The 18487-nt window shown below is 39.8% G+C and overlaps 1 protein-coding gene across 1 annotated transcript in view; it reads left to right on the forward strand.

The window, feature by feature from the left end:
• The window catches only part of FAM169A (family with sequence similarity 169 member A), a gene marked incomplete at both ends in the record, with an annotated part of 31954 nt that extends 14042 nt beyond the window's left edge, over positions 1-17912 (forward strand). Inside the window, 12 exons of the mRNA XM_082013283.1 lie at positions 491-628; positions 2112-2211; positions 3278-3363; positions 4742-4913; positions 6649-6828; positions 8316-8444; positions 8663-8766; positions 10576-10630; positions 10990-11128; positions 15360-15525; positions 16405-16611; positions 17388-17912. Coding sequence (XP_081869409.1) covers positions 491-628; positions 2112-2211; positions 3278-3363; positions 4742-4913; positions 6649-6828; positions 8316-8444; positions 8663-8766; positions 10576-10630; positions 10990-11128; positions 15360-15525; positions 16405-16611; positions 17388-17912 — 2001 coding nt within the window. The remainder of the gene's footprint in view (positions 1-490; positions 629-2111; positions 2212-3277; positions 3364-4741; positions 4914-6648; positions 6829-8315; positions 8445-8662; positions 8767-10575; positions 10631-10989; positions 11129-15359; positions 15526-16404; positions 16612-17387) is intronic.
• Between the last annotated feature and the right edge of the window lie 575 nt (positions 17913-18487).

An 18487-nucleotide genomic window follows, 5' to 3' on the forward strand; every position in this document is an offset into this window, starting at 1 on the left:
AAATGCAAAGTCTCCAAAATAAATGAACTCCTCTTTCATGTTGTTATCTTTCTGGCTGTTTACTTTTTATTTGACCAGTCCCTTATTGCATAGTCTGTGGCCTCAGAAACATCAGCTGTGAGCCTGCCGTAACCGAGACTGCCACCTCGAGGCAGCGTGTAGTCTATTGCACACGTGCTGCAAACGGGGCTCGTACGTTGGAAATCTGCCACGTTTGGGTTTAGGGGCATCTGTGGGCGAAAACCATCCTCTTCGGCTTATAAACACAGATTGGGCTCATGTATTATTTTACAGACTGGGTGCTAAAAGGCACCATCCTAGTTAAATGCCTGAAGCATTTTTTCTTTCTGCCTTGGATGTAGAGGGCTCTAGAAAGTAGCCGAGTGGGGCTGTTCAACAGTGCTAGTTACATGCTTAGTAGGAATGTGTGATAAACTGTGTGTTGTATCTCTCAAACTACCTACAGTAACAATGTTGCTTATTTCTCAAGAGGATGTTGTTCCCTGTGGATGTGTTGAGCAGCTGCAGCCATGAGGACTTGGAGAGATCAGCAGAGGACTACTTGGCTTACCTTCGGCATGAGAATCCAAACCGTCCTGAATTCTTTTCTCTGCCAGGTCAAGGCAAAGTAAGAACCAGAAAATACCTTAGTCCCAGTTCTCTTGATATACTCATAGATTTAAAAGATTTAAAATATCCAGTCCATAACTATTGAATTACACAATTATTTCAGCAAAGCTTTTGTATTTTCCAATATCCTGTTTGTGTGTTAAGCTCTACTTTTTTATCATTCTATAATTGGGTTTAAATTGGGGCGTCAGTGACTATTTTCTGCTTCTAGGCAATGGATCTCTATGCATAAAGTCATTTCAAAAAAACCTTAAAATTTCAACTGATGAGTCAAACTCTTTCCTAAAAAGCACTAACTCACACAGTCACAAAAATCTATCATTGTAACTAAGGGGTTCCTGATTTACTGAAACTAACTGTCTCTTTTTGTATCTCAGTCCATCAGTGTTCTTCATGGTTGGCTTCAATTCTTGATCAGCAAGTTTTACTAATTTCAGAAGCTATTTTGTTCTTTTTATCTGAAATATATTCCCTGCTGTTGTTGTGACACCTAATAGAGGCTGGCTGTGACGCTTCATGTTTTAAACACCTATCCTTTACATGATAAGTTCGTCGATGTTGGTTCTGTCTCGATGAACATTTGTTTTAAAATTGATACCAATAAAAGCAGTGGTGCATAGCTTTCATGAGAGCTAAGTGAGCTGAGAAGATTCTCTGTGGGAACAAAAAGTCAGTGCTGCAGATTCCTTGGCAGAAGCAGAGTCCTGAGCACTTCCCTGCATTTCTGCAGGTGCTGCGTGCCTAAATATTTGTTTGTGTTAACTTCTTCATTTGTGGCATATTATACCATAATCTTCTTAAATTGGGTAAGGAAGTCCTATTTACCACATCATTAATGTCTGTCTAATTTTATTTGTTAATTAAATATTGAAAACATGTGAATTTAAATACCAAAGTGCATTTCCACAAAGGTACTCAACTTCTGCAACATGGATTGATTTGACCCTTCTGATGTTATTACTGAGGGAAATCAAGCAGACAACTTTGGAATTTCTAAAATGTGTGCAATTAAAGGGAAGAAAACCCTTATGAATCCAGCCTTCCCACCATAGCACATTAGGGCTCATGTTAACAAACAGCAGTTTTGCTGTGCCAGTTTGTTTCTGTGCTTGACTGCCTGCATCGTTCTTCCATTGGCTTTGACAGCTTGCATAGCTGGGACAGTTGAAATGAGCGTACTTTGCACAGCTTACTTCAGTTGAGCACATAAATGCAAACTGCTGACAGCAGAGCAGTGTAATAGTATAAATTACTGTAACTAAATCTGCCAGAGCTCATCAGAGCTCTTTATAATGTAGTCTGTCTGTGGGAAGAAATATCTAACGTAAGGGCTGGGGTCTGATGCTTGTCCTTTACGGTTAATTGTTAAGCACCTAGTTTTCAACGTTTGTCTTGCTTACCTTGCTCAACATCCTCTGTATATTTTACTAATGTTCTTTTATATCAAGAGTCTATTGAAGTATTGTACACTCTTGTTTCAGGTTTCTGTTAGCTTGTCAAGTGTGAGCTTCGTTCCTCTTTATGGTGAAGAGCAGACACACAAAGTTCTTGCCTTGTTTGCACCAGCGGACTGTCTCACAGGTTTCATTTTACGATTTTAATCTCTGTGTTGCTCTTTTGTTTTTTCTGTGACAAGTACATGTAAGCAGGCCCTTGCTCGTTCCATTCTAGTGTAGCTCATAACTTTGCCACTTCTGCATTTTTCGTTCACTGCATTCTTGTTCCCATACTGTTATTTTTCTTGTGGATTCATGTACACAACTGATAAATTTTGCACACTAATCAGAGTAGAACTGGACCCATTGAATTTGGAAGATAGGTAGCAAAATAACATGGTGCTCACCTGAATCTAAGTACAATGTTTATCTCTTGATCTCTTTATGTATACCTCACCTCTCCAAAATAAATTTACTGAGCATTTGTAGAATCCCTAGAATTTGCCCATGAATTATGGGTCTTTATTAGCAGTGATGGATCAGCATCAGGTGTAAGTTTGTCTTTACCTTTAGGTCCTAACATACATCTGGCTAAGATGACATCTCACTGGTTTGGGGTTTTTTCCCCCTCCTTTTCTCCCTTCCTTTCCAATCCTCCATGTTTCCCTCTCTTTCCATTTAATGCCTTCTACATGATTGCCAAGTTTGCCACAAATGCCCATAGATCAAACTCTTCCTGATTGCTAATTACATGGCCATCAGCCTTTTTACATTCAACTGACTCACTAAAACTTGCATAGTTTCAGTATCAATATCCATCAGCAACCCAAACTAAAATACATGTATGAATGGTACTCCTCTTGGTAGGCCCAGTGTTTAGTGGAAGAAGGTGTTAGAGCACAGTGTTGAACAACAGTGATTATGTCTGAAAAGCAGTTCCTGTATGTCATACTGTGCAAAGTCTGTGTTTGGTTTTATTGTTCTCAGTTTTCAACCAAGTTTTGGACTAGGGAGCATTGCATGTGGGGGCATGTATAGCACCACATTTGTTGTGCTAGGGTAGTAAGAACTGCATTAATACAGTGCCAACTAGAAGATGTTTACCTTGGTTACTGCAGTGTTATTCGTAATTGTTTAGTAGGTTTAATGAATCTCTTTCTTTTGGAATGGTAAGAATCACTAACTCTGTATTTCCCCTTGTTTCTTCCAAGCTGTAGCCCTGTATCTTGCTGACCGGTGGTGGTCAATTGATGACATTGTGAGAACGTCTGTCCCTGCTAGACAGGGTCTTCAGCAGGTAAAGCGCTCCAATGTTCACCTAGCAATTATTCTTATCCTTGCAGATAATGGCAAGTAATGGCAAATAGGTAGTATGTGAGATGTAACATGTTTTCGTTTCTTTCAGAAATGAGGTGGCTGTCTCAAGTCAAAAGCAAGGTCAATGGGAATAGAGGAATAGGTACTAGAGGGAAGGGAACTTGGTTGTGAAGATAGTATGTAGAGCAAGAGTGGATCTCGTACAGTAGCCTCATATGCAAGCTATTTAAGTGTTAATGATGTTAAAAGTTTTTTCTTTATTCTTTCTTTACTCATTGTATGCATAGTTGTATTGAAACGTCTTAGTAGAATGGTGCATTGTACCATAGCAGTACCTGCTTGTCTTATCAGAAGACTAGTAAGCTAAAAATATTGTCAGGAACCTGTTTGATAAAGATGAGTTGGAGCTGGTGGCTTACAGTGGCACTACATGAGGTTTGTGAAAGCAGGTTGCCTGGTGTCTGCTTTATTGCTCATCATTGACCTTTGTTGCCACTACTGACATGTATGTAGCATGGAGTTTTGTTTTTTTTCCAAAACTGGAAATTTGTATTTTTCTGGGAGTGTAATTTGTAATCTGGGCACTCATCTTTGATCTTTTGTATTTTTTTATTTACTCTAGAGAATTTGGCACGTAGCCTTGTTTTACATGTGCTTCTTAATGGTAGGATGGCGATTAAATCGGGAACGCTGAACCTTTTACAGGTAGGGTAGCTGAAACTCTGGACATGGGGAAGAGAGTATAATTTCTCCGTTCTTCCTTCACAGTGGGTAGAATAGTGGTGAACTTAAATTGCATATGTAAAAGGAACCCTGCAGGACAGAGAAAGGTTATTGAGTTCCTACTGTTGTAGCTAATTCTTCCAATGCATCATGTCCTGTTGTCTGCCACTCTGTCAATAGTGACTGAGCATGCCAAGTCCTGCTACACTATGAGGCTTGTAATTTCTTTGTAGGACTCCAATTACCTGCTAGCCTGGGAAGTCTGAGGCTGGTGTACTGCTATTGTGTTTGGTGAATATTTCTTAAATCCAGAAATAGTTTTGAGTTAAAATCAAAACATTTCCACCACCACTCCACTCCCAGCACTTCTCTCAGCTTTTACCCATTGGATTAGGAGTGACACTGAAGTCGTGAAATACCTTTTGTCTATGGTAGTGCTTTATACTTAACCTATTGCCATGGCTTCCAAGCATCTCCTTGTACGCAAACAAACCACAGAGCTTCATCCTGCTTTTGCAGCTTCTCTTGACTCCATCTGCAGCTGTGTTAACTGGCAACTTTGAAAAACAAGGTCCCTGATGGATGAGTATTAACTAATTTGACAACTCTTCTAAAATGTTTTTTTGTTTCCTTAGGTGAAAACTGTCGGAGAGAGGGTTGTTCTCTATGTTCTTAATCGAATTATCTATCGGACACAAGAAATGGAAACAGATGAGGTCCCGTTTCTCTGTCATCGTAGCAATGACTATGCTAAGATCATGTGGAAGCAAGGAGAGGCTGTTGGGTTCTACTCTGTTAAACCTACAGGTATTGTGGGATTTGGTGGGGGCAGGACTTGGGGGGAGAGAGGGAGCTTACTTTAAGAATATTGTATTTAGTAGACTTTACAAGCCTTGCAGGCCTAATGAGTTGGTGTTTTACTGAAATCATAAGAGGTCAGATTGCTGTTAAAATTTCTAGCTTAAATGCTTATGTGCTTTAGCAATTTAAGAAAGTTCTTAGATTTCTTCATATTCTACAAAATACATTTAAAACTATAGAAACAAGACCTACCAGACAGCTTTTTTTCTTTCTTCGGTAGAACAATTGTTTACATTTGGATTGAGCTGTGCTTGGTTTTTTGGTTTTTTGCATTGTTTTTTTTTACCTAGCTCCAGAATGCAGAGATCCTGTTTATCCAAAATGATTGTAGAATCACATGTTATTATCACTTAAACATTTTATAGCATGACAGCACAGAAACGTTGCTCACGAATTATTTTTAATGTCAAAGTTGCTATAGTGTGGTCACAATTACATTGCGGTGGTTTTTGTTGTGGCCTTATAAAGCTGGAAATTAGAGTAGTGATTCTAGTTTTAGTTTAGAATGAGGACACTTCTTTATGTGGCACTGAAGTTTTGCTATACTCATGCTCATTATTTCTCATGATGCTTCTCTCATTTCTTGTCCTGAGTTAGCAAACACTGAAGGCTAATCTTTGCAGGCATTATCAACATTTCAACCTTGTTCGATTGTGTGCTGTATTTTCCAAATAAGTAGTCTACCTGGAGAAACCAGCTCTCGAAACAGATAGCTAGGAAAGAGTGGTGGAGCTTGGCTGATATCCCAAAGGGTACTCAAGTAATGTAACCTCTCGGCCCTTGTTTTCCTTACTTGAAAAATGATGAGTGTGTTCACTGGTCTCAAAACTACAAGGTTGCAAAGACTGACTATGTTGTATGGACAACCGTATGCTTGTCTTTGGCCTTGTTAGAGGAAAGGGCAACTTTTTGACATAGTTCACACCAACTCACGAAATGAGGGCCTGAAAATGGATTGAATAGTTGCTGGGCTATCTAAATGCCATTGTATGGCATCCCTTTGTCACCACTGAGTCCATAGCTACCCTTTGAATCCTCTGATACTGAATTACCTATGTGTTGTGACAGTCTGTTTAATTCGGATCTTTGTTAATTAATTTGTCTTTGTTTAATTTTGATAATGTGTTGTTTATGGGAGAATTCCAATGTAAAGTATCATAGGATTTTTTGTGGTTTCATTTAAAAAAATTGGACTTATTGTTTCAGTCTTTAAATAGGAGCTGAATTATAGTCTTCATATTTGTCTTGAGGAGTGATGTAATCTACATAGAAGTGCAATTCATGAATTCTATTGTCTCCTTTTCCCGCCTCCCTGTTTCAGCTTCATTTTTAGTATAGTTTTCCTATGAAATTTTATAGTGAGATTTCAAAGTGAGCCTCTCCTCTCTAGCTCTGCTGGTACTACAGACTTTCTAAACATACTAATTTATTGATATATCTTGGCAATGTTATGAAGCTTACCCAAAGAGACAATAAATGGCTGATAGAAAGTAGTTGTTTTTAGTGAACATTCTAAATTATTTTTATAATTTTTACCATAATTTTACATGACTGACAATTATATCATTTGGGATAATTTTTATAAATTATAAAAGTCTTTATTTGAATATACTAAAATCTGTGCTGCAACATGTCAGTGCTGAAGTACTGATGGATATTTTTTCACCTCTTATTATTCCAGGAAGTGTTTGTCACTCTTACTGTGGTCAGACTTATAAGCTGCCAGTGCTAGACACAGTCTTTGTAAGAAAGAAGCATCGTGGGAAGGACTCTGGGCTTATCATCTTGGAAGACTTTGTGGATTCCTTTGCTGAAAAATGTCTTGGCCTAAGATACCCAGTGTCATCCTTCATGTACACAGGCAAGCTCTATAATTTATTCTTCAGGTCTTTGTGATTTCTTTACATATCCACATGAGTGCTGTCATTCAAGCTCCACGTCTGTGGCTACATCCTCAGTTTCTCTATTAAAGGTTCTGCTCTTCAGTGAAGGCTAAAAATCCCGATTTGTTTAAGGTGATGAAGTAGTTCCTGATTAGATTTTTTTAATCTTCTACATGAGATTAGAGTATTGGATCTCCATTGGCTTTTTGCTACTGTGAAGTTTACTACTGTGTCTCCCAAGCCTCCAGAATGGGTTGAGGTTTTTCTGTGTGTGATCTAATGTATAGCTTCTTCATAGCACCTTTTTCTTGCTCATACCTAAGGTCACCACCTAAAGACCTTACAAGGTCATTTAATTCTTGCTTTCTGAGAACTTCTGGTCAAATGGACTTACTAGGCTGTGTTTCAACTTGGGTGTAAGGCAGTGCAGTTCTAACGTACAAAGGAAAACACTTCTCTTTAAGTGTTTTCACTCTTTACACTTTAAAGGCCCTTGCATGAGCAACCCAAGAGGGTTATGTCACCTAGGAAATGACACGCAGTCTGGAAACTATTTTGCTTGGAACTGTGTTCAGGTAAGAAGCACATTTCCTTTGCTCTGCTTCTCAAGGCTTGTCCTACTCTTAGGCCCTCTGCCAGGCTTCCTTCTATGAACATTTTCATCTGGCCGCCTTAGCTACTGGAAATTTTCTGCTTTTTCAAGTACAACTGACTAGATCTGACTAGAGCTGGCTTGTTAGGCTGCAACCAGCAAACTGTCTTGAGCAGAATTTAATGACTAATCCATTTCCTTCGTCAAGGAATGATACGGCAGGGATCTTGTCCACTGAGATTATGCACTGATAGTGAATCAGGTGAAAAATGGTAGTTTTCCTGGTAGCTACTACAGAATAATGTTAAAACATGCCTCTCCACATGGATGTTTAGTACATGTATAGGGAGAAAAGAGGTGGAGGGACAGTGGAGAAGAAAATATTCCAGAAGTGAACAGTGAGTGGATCATAAGCCATGCAATGATAATGTGTTTGCATTCTCAAAGAGTGTTTTTCATGAGTGCATATAGTAACGTGGGGTGACAAAAATCACTTGATTATATCCTCTACCAAAGAGACCCTCCATCCTGGGTTGGGTCTTCTGATTGGCAGGGACAGTGACCAGTGAAGTTGTAAAACTCTCAAATGGGTGCTTAGAGAAGAAGAAAATCCTGTCCATCTTTCTTTGCAGTTTAAGATCATAATGGAAAGTGTTTAAATCTGAAGAAAGGATTTATTGAGAAGGATGAGTAGGGTAAAGCAACATGACGTTTATTTCAGGCTCAACTGTTTTATTGAACAGCTCTTTCTGTGGTGGTTTATGTGTCTGATGGAAAATTGCAAATTAATTTGATTTCAGATAAAATTTAAAAACTGAGTACAGCTGAGTATATACTGTGTTTAATATAGTGGTTTTTCTTATGTTTATTTAGCTTGTAAGCAATATATGGAGAAGCACCCTGAGCATCACAGTGTTTTGTGGGAGGTGGAGGGACCAGGACGCTGGTTCCAGAGAACATCTATTATGTCTATAATCCAAAGGAAAAAGCGCAAAGTTGAAGGTATGGGTGCTTTGTTTTGTTGTTTTCTCGCACTTTATAAAAATTGAACAAACATTCTGCAAGTACCACAGTGACTTCTGTGAACACTGCCCATGGAAACTAGGAGTAAGATTTTTTTGTCCCGAGATCTGTGAGATCATATTTGGAATGGTTAATTGTTATAGAAAGGTACTATAATTTTCCATTTCCCTGTTTCCTCTTTTAAATGTTAAAAGCAGAGACCTCGCAGAAAGAAACCTGTTATTCCCAAGGTCATTTTCAGCAATCTGCAGCAGTATCTGGAGCAAGTGGACAGAACAGTGAGCTAGAAACACAAGTAAGTGTATGTACACAGATTGTTACCTCTTTTTTGATTGCTTTTTTACTAAAAAACAAAGTATGAGTTGTCCATCTCATTATGATTGAATTGGCTAAAGTCCACACAATCTATGAAAGACAAATGCTTTTGTTACTTTTTGGGTGGATGTTATGCTTCCCTCTGTAATACCGATGACTCAGCTGTGGTTAAAAATATCACTTTTTTTGTGGGGGTGTGGGGTGTCCCCATGAATTTAGAGGGTCTGTGCCACAGCTGTCAGGGTCTATAGTTTGAGCTGTTTGCCAGCAGATTAGAGAAGGGCGAGTATTTCAGCTGGTTCTGAGATTAAACTGTCTAGAAAGGCTGTTGTACAGTAGAGTCATTGTAAGAGTTGAGAGAATGAGGAAAAGCGTTTATGGAAGTACACATTCACATCACAGTTCAATACAATGGAAAGTGTTTAATTTACATTCAGAGTTATAAATTGTCCATACAGAAGGACTGCAGCTTTCTTTGTATGTATTTGAAATATCAACCTGATTTCAGCTGCATATGGAGATGTGGTCATGAATATATTTGTGTCTTTGAATATTATGAAGCTGTGACTCTATCTGTTTGTGTTCTGAGGCCATGCAGAATGTGCTTGAGAATAACTTGTAGCTCCAAGTACAGTAAGAATGGATTTGCGTGCTTCAGGACTGACTGTAGTATTGACATGACCGTGCTCTCACAGAATTCAATGCTTTTGAAAACTGTTGGAGCACCAAAAAAAATAAAATACCCCACCTTTCCCCAAACCAGGAAAAAACATTCCCCAACTTTCATTTTCACCTTTCACTTAGTGCTTCCTATTTTGTGTGTTTTGATGCTAGAATAATCTGTCATTAGTCTACAAATTCTTATGTACTTAAAACTCACTTGAAACTATTTCAAGCAGCAGAATGTAGATATAGCCACTTTTTGCTGGCCTTGCATGGTAATACTGGAAGTGAGGCTGGAAAGGCAGCAGAACACCTGGATGATGGTTATCGCCAGTTCTAGACTACGTCCAGCAGCTAAGAAAGAGCAATGTGCATAACTTTTATTTTAATGTGTACAACTTGTACACTTCAGAGTATCAAGTGCTTGACTGCTGAGTCCTCAGCCAACTTGCAAAAAAAATTGAAGTATTGGGATGGTGGGGAAAAACAAGAGGCAGAAGAGCTCTAAGAAGAGGGAACTCTTCACATAAGCAGCCTCTTGTGCTGACTGTACATGTAACCTGCATGACTGCTGAATCACTATGTTCTGCTTTTCTTGTCTGATCCCCTTTTTTACGTGGACTGCCATACTCTGTTGCATGCCAGATAAAAACAAGACTACAAAATAGAATACAAATATAAAAATAAAACTTTCCTGTTAAATTTTGTCAGCTACTGTAGTGTAGTCCCTTGGATTTATATGAAATGGGGAAACAAAAAAAAACACTTCTAGCATTTAATTACGTGGACACCTTGTTAAAAACGGAATGGTTAGGAAAAAAAACTTGGTAGTGTTGTTTATAATCACAGGTTACTTTCAAGACTTAATCTTCTATGTTGACGCAAGGAGTAAAATGCAGAAAAAATATTCATCCTTATAATAAAGATAATTAAAGCAAAAAAAAAAACTGTTGAGAGATAAGTTACATATATGTAAGTGTCTTAAATTAAGAGTGGTTTTAGCTGTTCTTCCATAGGATCATTACTATGAAGTAGTGCTTTAGAAAGATGCAACCACAGATTAGGGAGATGAAAGTATTTCAGTCAACTAAGAAGTTTTTAGGATAACATTAGCTTTGCTTTTGTTTCACAGGCTGACTCTCAGACAGGTAAAGAATCAACAGATGTCTGTGCAAGCACATCTAAAGGTAAAAATAACCTTGATTATCAGTGTTGTGATTACTGTGGATTAATAGGTTATCAGGCTCTTCTACTGCTTTCAATCTTAGTGTATTCATCTGCAAAGTGTATAAAAACATGCCTTCCTCTAAGGTGCTGAGGCTCAACTTGTAAACCTTTTAGAGGACTTCAGATAAAATGGTTATGAGACTTGGTAAAGATATTATGCACGTGTATTAAGAAAAAAAAGTACCACAATGAAATGCTGGTTTACTTGCACTCAGTTTCTTTAATGAGATATTAGGGGGGGAAATTATATGCAGATCTTAGACTTCATTTGTTCACTTGCATTTATTTTTTTCTTTGTGTTTGTTTTTTTTTTCCTAAGACCCTAACATAGCTTCCACTTCCGTATTGACACAAAGCAGTCATTTAAAACGTCCCAGGATAGGAAGAAGGAAGCAGCAATCTGAACCTGAAGCTTCCCAAGGAGATAAGGAAAATGCTCTTCATGTGTCAGAAAGCAGGTAGAAGAGCCCATATTTTACTGATTTCTTATTTTGTTGCTTGGGCTGTCACAAACTACATCAGTGTCTCAGTGTGCTACTTGGTATTTCTCCTCCTTTTTTCCAACTTTACTTGCTTGATTTCAAAATTACTAAAAACAAAGCCTGATGTGAGAAAGAAAATTGAGGCACTAAAGTGCAGTGTCTCTGAAAGCTCAGCAGATACTGGAAATAACAGTAAGGAAACAGTGAAGGCTGAGTATGTTCGCTTATAACTGAGTCTGCAGGAAGGTAAAAACATGTATATTCATACAGCATAGTTTCTTGCAATAGTGTAACTGGGCATGTATCTACAATGCTGTGTGTGATCTTTGGAGAGGTGTCCCTTCCTGATCTCTTGTAATGGTGGCATATTGCAGTAAATAAAGTCTGATCGTGTACTTTGGGAGCTAGTTACTGCTTGTCACTTAATAACAAAAGAGTTACAGGGAGCCATGCAACTTCAAACTAAAGCCCTTTGTTTAGACAAATTCTGATTTAAACCTATCATATCCAAATATCCTGAACACCCCTCCTTGTCTGCAATTTAAAAGATGTTTTCCTGTTTAATAATTGTTAAATGGGGATGTGAAGAATTGTACCGCTTGCATGCCATAACAATTCATACAAGGCAGGCCCTGAAGTACTAATCTGCACTGGCTTCCACCCAGAAAGCAGAACTGTGGCTATTTTAAATAAATTAATTAATTGCTCCTTCCTGTGTGTGAGTATATGTATGCTTAGACACACATTGCCCTGCCCCACCCCTCCCATGTGTCTCTCTTTGAGGGCAGACTTTAACCTGTTCAGCTCATTGGTTGAGAGAGTCCCTTGGGAGACTGTCCTGAAGGGCAAAAGGGTCCAGGAAGGCTGGACAGTCTTCAAGAAGGAGATCTCAAAGGTACAGGAGCAGGCGGTCCCCGTGTGCCACAGGATGAGCTGGCAGAGAAGATGACAGGCCTGACTGAACAGGGAGCTTTTGCTGGGACTCAGGGAAAAGAGGAGAGTTTATCAGCTCTGGAAGAAGGGGCAGTCAACTCAAGAAGAGTACAAGGATCTTGTTAGGACAAGCAGAGACAGAAAGGCAAAAGCCCAGCTAGAACTCAAGCTGACCACAGTCGTAAAGGATAACAAAAAAAGCTTTTACAAATATATTAACAACAAAAAGAGAGGCAATGAGAATCTCCATCCCTTACTGGATGTGGGGGGGAACATTACCACCACGTATGAGGATAAGCCTTACGCCACCTTTGCCTCAGTCTTTAATAGCCAGACCAGGTATCCTCAGGTTATTCAGCCCGCTGAGCTGGAAGACAGGGATGGAGAGCACAATGAACTCCCCATAATCCAGCAGGAAGCAGTTAAGGACCTGCTAAGCCACCTGGATACCCACAAGTCTATGGGGCCTGATGGGATCCACCTGAGGGTACTGAGGGAGCTGTTGGAGGAGCTTGCCAAGCCACTCTCCATCATTTATCAGCAGTCCTGCTTAACAGGGGAGGTCCCAGACGAGTGGAGGCTGCCAATGTGACACCCATCTATAAGAAAGGCCAGAAGGAGGATCCTGGGAACTACAAGCCTGTCAGCCTGACCTCGGTACCAGGGGAAATTATGGAGCGGTTCATCTTGAGGGTGCTCACAGGGCATGTGCAGGACAACCAAGGGATCAGGCCCAGCCAGTGCGGGTTCATGAAAGGCACGTCCTACTTGACCAACCTGACCTCCTTCTATGACCAGGTGACCTGCCTGGTGGATGAGGGAAAGTCTGTGGGTGTTGTCTACCTGGACTTTAGTGGAGCCTTTGACAGCGTCTCCCACAGCATTCTCCTAGAGAAACTGGCAGCTTGTGGCTTAGACAGGTGTACTCTTCACTGGGTAAAGAACTGGCTGGATGGCGGAGATCAGAGAACTGTGGTGATTGGCGTTAAATCCAGTTGGTGGCCAGTCACAAGTGGTGTTCCCCAGGGCTCGGTCCTGGGGCCGGTCTTGTTCAGTATCTTTGTTGATGACCTGGATGACGGGTTTGAGTGCTCCCTCAGTAAGTTTGCAGACAACACCAAGTTGGTTGGGAGTGTTGATCTGCTGGAGGGCAGGAAGGCTCTGCAGAGGGATCTGGACAGGCTGGATGAGGTTTAATAAGGCCAAGTGGTGAGTCCTCAACTTGGGGCAACACAACCCCATGCAGTGCTACAGTCTTGGGGAGGAGTGCCTGGAGAGCTGCCCGTGGAAAAAGACCTGGGGGTGCTGGTTGACAGCCAGCTGAACATGAGCCAGCAGTGTGCCCAGGTGGCCAAGAAGACCAACAGCATCCTGGCTTGTATCAGAAATAGTGTGGCCAGCAGGAGTAGGGAAGTGATCGTGCCCCTGTACTCAGCACTGGTGAGGCCGCACCTCGAATCCTGTGTTCAGTTTTGGGCCCCTCACTACAAGAAGGATACTGAGGTGCTGGATTATGTACAGAGAAGGGCAGCGAAGCTGGTGAGGGGTCTGGAGCACAAATCTTATGAGGAGCGACTGAGGGAACTGGGGTTGTTCAGTCTGGAGAAAAAGAGGCTGAGGGGAGACCTTATCGCTCTCTACAACTACCTGAAAGGGGGTTGTGGTGAGGTGGGTCTTGGTCTCTTCTCCCAAGTAACTAGTGATAGGACGAGAGGAAATGGCCTCAAGTTGTGCCAAGGGAGGTTTAGAGTAGATGATAGGGAAAAATTCTTTACGGAGAGAGTGGTCAAGCATTAGAACAGGCTGCCCAGGAAGGTGGTGGAGTCAGCATCACTGGAAGTGTTCAAAAAATGTGTAGACGTGGCACCTCAGGACATGGTTTAGTGGACATGGTGGTGTTGGGTTGGTGGTTGGACTTGATGACCTTAAAGGTCTTTCCCAACCTTAATTATTCTGTGATTCTCTGATTCTCTCTCATTTTCTTTAAAAAAAAAAAAAAGACACCACTGCAAAACCTCTGTTGAAGATCTGAAGATAACCTGGTTATGTTCTAGGAATTTCCTCAAACTTATGTTCCATTAGTTTATTTTTTTAAATTAGTTGGGTTTTTTTTTTTCATGTGAAGCTGAAGTCTTCAGCTAGATACAGCTGAATTTTTGTGTTTAAATTACTCTGTGGAACTACAGAGATGCAGCACTGCTGTCCTGCACTGTCAGTGTGCTGCCCTCAGCTGTTTCAGACAGGCCAAATGTCATGGTTTGATGCTTCTATAGGTTGAGAAATTCTTTGCCCAGTTACTACTAATAACTGGCTAGTTGGTATGTGAGAGGACTAGCCTGTTGTTGAATGCCAGTATTTTGGGATTCACAAAATGAAGTCAATGAGGTGCCACTGCTCCTTTGAACAAGATGTGTAACGTGATGTTTGTGAGCATAGCTAAGGGGAATCCTGATGGCAACAGGGCAGGATATCAGCTTGGTTTTCTCCTTCCATGCACATTAGCAAATGCAGTAGGGTCTTCTGTCAGGGACTTTCTGTGGAATGCCTGAATCTCAAGACTGGAACCTGGGATAACACCCTCCTTTACCATGAAGCAGCCTCCTGCAAATCTATTGCATGTACTTTTTTCTTTGCTTGTATGTAATACTTCCAGTTCATCAAAGTTTTTTATCATCCTTAAAAATGAGAACTGAATGTTAGAGATAGTGTTACTACCCATCAGGTGCATCAGAGCTTCATCTTTAGCTATTTGCTAATTTAATCTCTAGCTCATTGAATCTTCTTCAGCTCTGATGTGTTTATTGCCTTGAATTCTTTTCCAGTCATGGTCTTTGTAATATATGTGTATTCAATGATTATGCAAACATATTTGCTTTTATAACTCCATAATTTTAAATTGTTTCTGCCGTGGGGGTGGGAGAAGTTGCTTCCTTTCACACCCCTTTGTGGCTTCCAAGTATGTAATGGATTACTGCTTTCTAAATTTAAAATAACAAACTTAAGCAAATTTCTGACTTTTATTCCCATAAAATGGACGTGAGATAGATGTCTTCATTTTATAATTGCCAAAGCAATTTTTCCTAGTTGACTTTTTTTTTCCTAATGAGGAGTTAGCCATTTTTTAGATGTATTTAGTTTTGTGAGTTCTTATTTCCTATGGCAACCATGTGATACAGCACTTTATAATTGGTCATAAAAGAATTTGCCTGCTGACATCACCAAATTGATGTATTAATCTAAAAGATTAAAGGATATATCTTAATATCTGCTGCAGGGTGGAACTTCCTGCCCATACATCTGAAAGCTCTGAAGACTTAGTTAAAATACCTGAGAAGAATACTACTGAGAAGGATGAGGAAATGATTGTTGAAAAGGAGGGCCAGTCTGTATCAGAAGTGGAGCTACATGTATCACCCCCTGAGAAACAGAGTGAGAAGGAGGTGAGCTGGATGTGATAGTGGTAGCAGATAAGTTTGGAATACAAGTATAGTTTCTGTTAAATATGATCCCTGCTGCCTTGATCCATGTGACTGTCAACTTTTTGATTTTCATACTGATGCTTCCTTGAAAAGTATATGTGAGATGCTAAGGCTATTATAGAATTAGTTTCAGGGAATACTCCATTATACTTGGTTTGAACAATAGAGTTCACGGGACCTTCAGTAAGGTGAATTTCTTGCTTGTCTACCAACCTAATTTTCTTAACTGATCTCTTCAACTCGCATATTCCAGAGAACTGCAGTGAGATCAAGGACTGATCCAGTACCTCTAATTTAAAAAAAAAATTTTTTTCTTTGAAGAAGCCAATAGCTGATATGCTTCAGTGGCTACTGTTGGCTCTCTTTTGCTTCTCCACTTAAAGTTTGCCTGCTTTAATGTTTAAATACAACTTTTATCTACAATTTGTTAACAGCTTGAATTTAAGTCTGTGAGTACCCCCTTTGTGCCTAGCAATGCATCCAGGTTTTATGTTCTTACTGATCAGTGAGAAAGTGGATCTTAAACTATGTTGGGTTCAAGGAGTGACTGCAGCACATATGCTTGTGAGATGCATAATAACTGCTTGACTTGGCACCAAACAATGTAAGCTATGGTCAAAAATGTAGTGCAGATGACAACACCAAGCTAATATGCTGGTTAAGCTAGCTACTCTGCACTAAGCTCTGCCTTCTTAGTACATGTTTCTGGGTACCCAAGCTATCTGCTTCTCACATTAATCTGTGAATTTAGATCACAGATACACCCACTAGTGTTGAGGAACAATGGCTGGAAAGTCTTGACTAAAGTCTAAGTCTTGACTCAGAAATGTAATGTTTTAGGAAACGCCATCAGAACCTCTTAACGGTGAGGTAACAGAAGAAACTGGTAAGGCCTCATTTACTGCTGAAGAGGAAACAGCCAATGAAGTTCAAAGTGGTGAATCAAAATTGCAGTCTGAGAGTCAAGGAGAAGAGCCCTTAACACTGTTTGTTCCGTTAATCATTGAGTCTCCAGAAAAACCTTCAGAAGACACTGTATCAGAGAAGGTGAGAGAATTGAAACAAAATGTGAAGTCATCTTTTCAGATTATACGTATCTTGCTGTCTTATCTATCAGATCAAAAGTAGTCCCTACCATCGTATGAAATTCTTGGAAGAAGCCATTATTAAGCCAGATGATGTAAATCAATAAACAGAGTATACTGATGTTTCTGTTTTAATATGCAGAAGTGGGGCATATATGCATGTGATACCAAAAAGAAAGATGATACATTGCTCCAGCTTGCTTGGACAGTAATGAAACAGCTCTTTCTCACTAAAATATGGATACAAGTTGGATATGAGTGAAAAGCTATCCAGTAATTCTGGCCTGATGAAGTGTACAAGCAATTAATTACTGGTAAAATACCTTTCCAGAACACAAATTTTACTGCTTTTTATTTATAGTGCAAGAGCAGATTATTATATGTTAGCAAAATGTTAATTGTATATGTCTAAAATAAAAAACATTTATTTTTCCCTGGGATTAATTTCAGAGTGTTTTTACTGTACCTGAATAATCCTTTGAATAATTTGAATTTGAAAATAGGAGAGCAACTCTTGGTATCAAATGCAGTTCACAAAATAGTCTTGTGCAAAGAGGACGAAAGGACTAGCTTGTTGATTGTACATGTAGTATTAAAAACTGCTGAATGCCAAAATACCCTCCAGTGTTGCTAGCTAGGGGCAGTAGTTGCTCAGCCTCTTGTATCTTCAATTAATCGTCTGTTTTGGTTGTTTTGGCACCCTTCCTGTCTGCTCCCCTCCCTTTCCCGCCCCCGCAGGTTTTAAATGCAAATGATTCGGAAGTGCTGACTGAAGAAAATACATCAGTAGAGAAAGAGGGCACTGAAGAACAGCAAGAATTTGAAAAGACCACCACTGAAAATGCAGCTGCTTCGTCATCGAAGGAAGAGCCCTCTGATAATGGCCAGCCTATGTCTATGGTAACCGAAGCACCAGAAGAATCAATTTCTGAAAACGTGTCACCCAAAACAGCTTCCTCATTGGAAGATCAAAATGAGGAAGCAGGGCACAACTCAGCAGAGGCCCCTGTTGCCTTGAGTCAGAGCTCTTTGATAGCAGTTGAACTTGAGGATGTTTCTTTTCAGCAGCTTTCCAGACAGAAGAACCAGTTGGAAGAGCACTTAGAAGAGTCTGAGCAAGTGGATCAATACACGCAGACAACAGCTGCTGACAGCAGCTCTGAGGAAGCAGAAATTGAGGTACCTGTTGTAGATCGGAGAACCTTGCGGAGGAAGGCAAAAGGCTACAAAAGTCAACCCAAGAAAAAAGGAAAGCCAACTTAAAAATGAAATATTGATTGTTAATTCACCTATTTATAAGAAAGTTATTTTGTATAAAACACAAGGGTGTAACTAAACTGTATGAGTCACACATTTAAAATTCTGGGTTGCACTTCCTCTTGGGATTTGTCACCTTTCCTCAAGTTTTCTTGAATTTGTAACAACTAGACATCACACTTCACCAGAATATAACAGTAAAACAGCCACTCTCCTAATTTTATAAAAGGTACATGCTAAATAAACACAATTGTGCTAGCAAAGGGAACCGTTTGTTTATTTGAGGTGGCAGTTGCAGAATCAAAATGCAGTGTGAAATCCTGGCCCTATCAAGGTCCCTTAACTTTCCGGAGACTTCCATGAGGCCAGACATCACTCTAGCTTTTTTTTTTTTAACAACTTTGTGTTCTCTACTGTGGAGAGAAGCAGAACAAGAAAAATCCTTTCTCCCTTCTTGTCCCTCCCCATAAATTTTCCCAGATGAGATGAAAAGAACATAAGCTTCTGTAATTCTAGGTCTCAAAATACACAAGAAGGTATAACTCAGCAGATCAAAACAACTTAAACAGCATCTGTTTTTC

Source organism: Phaethon aethereus (assembly GCF_964289735.1).
Source record: "Phaethon aethereus genome assembly, chromosome: Z".
Lineage (NCBI taxonomy): Eukaryota > Metazoa > Chordata > Aves > Phaethontiformes > Phaethontidae > Phaethon > Phaethon aethereus.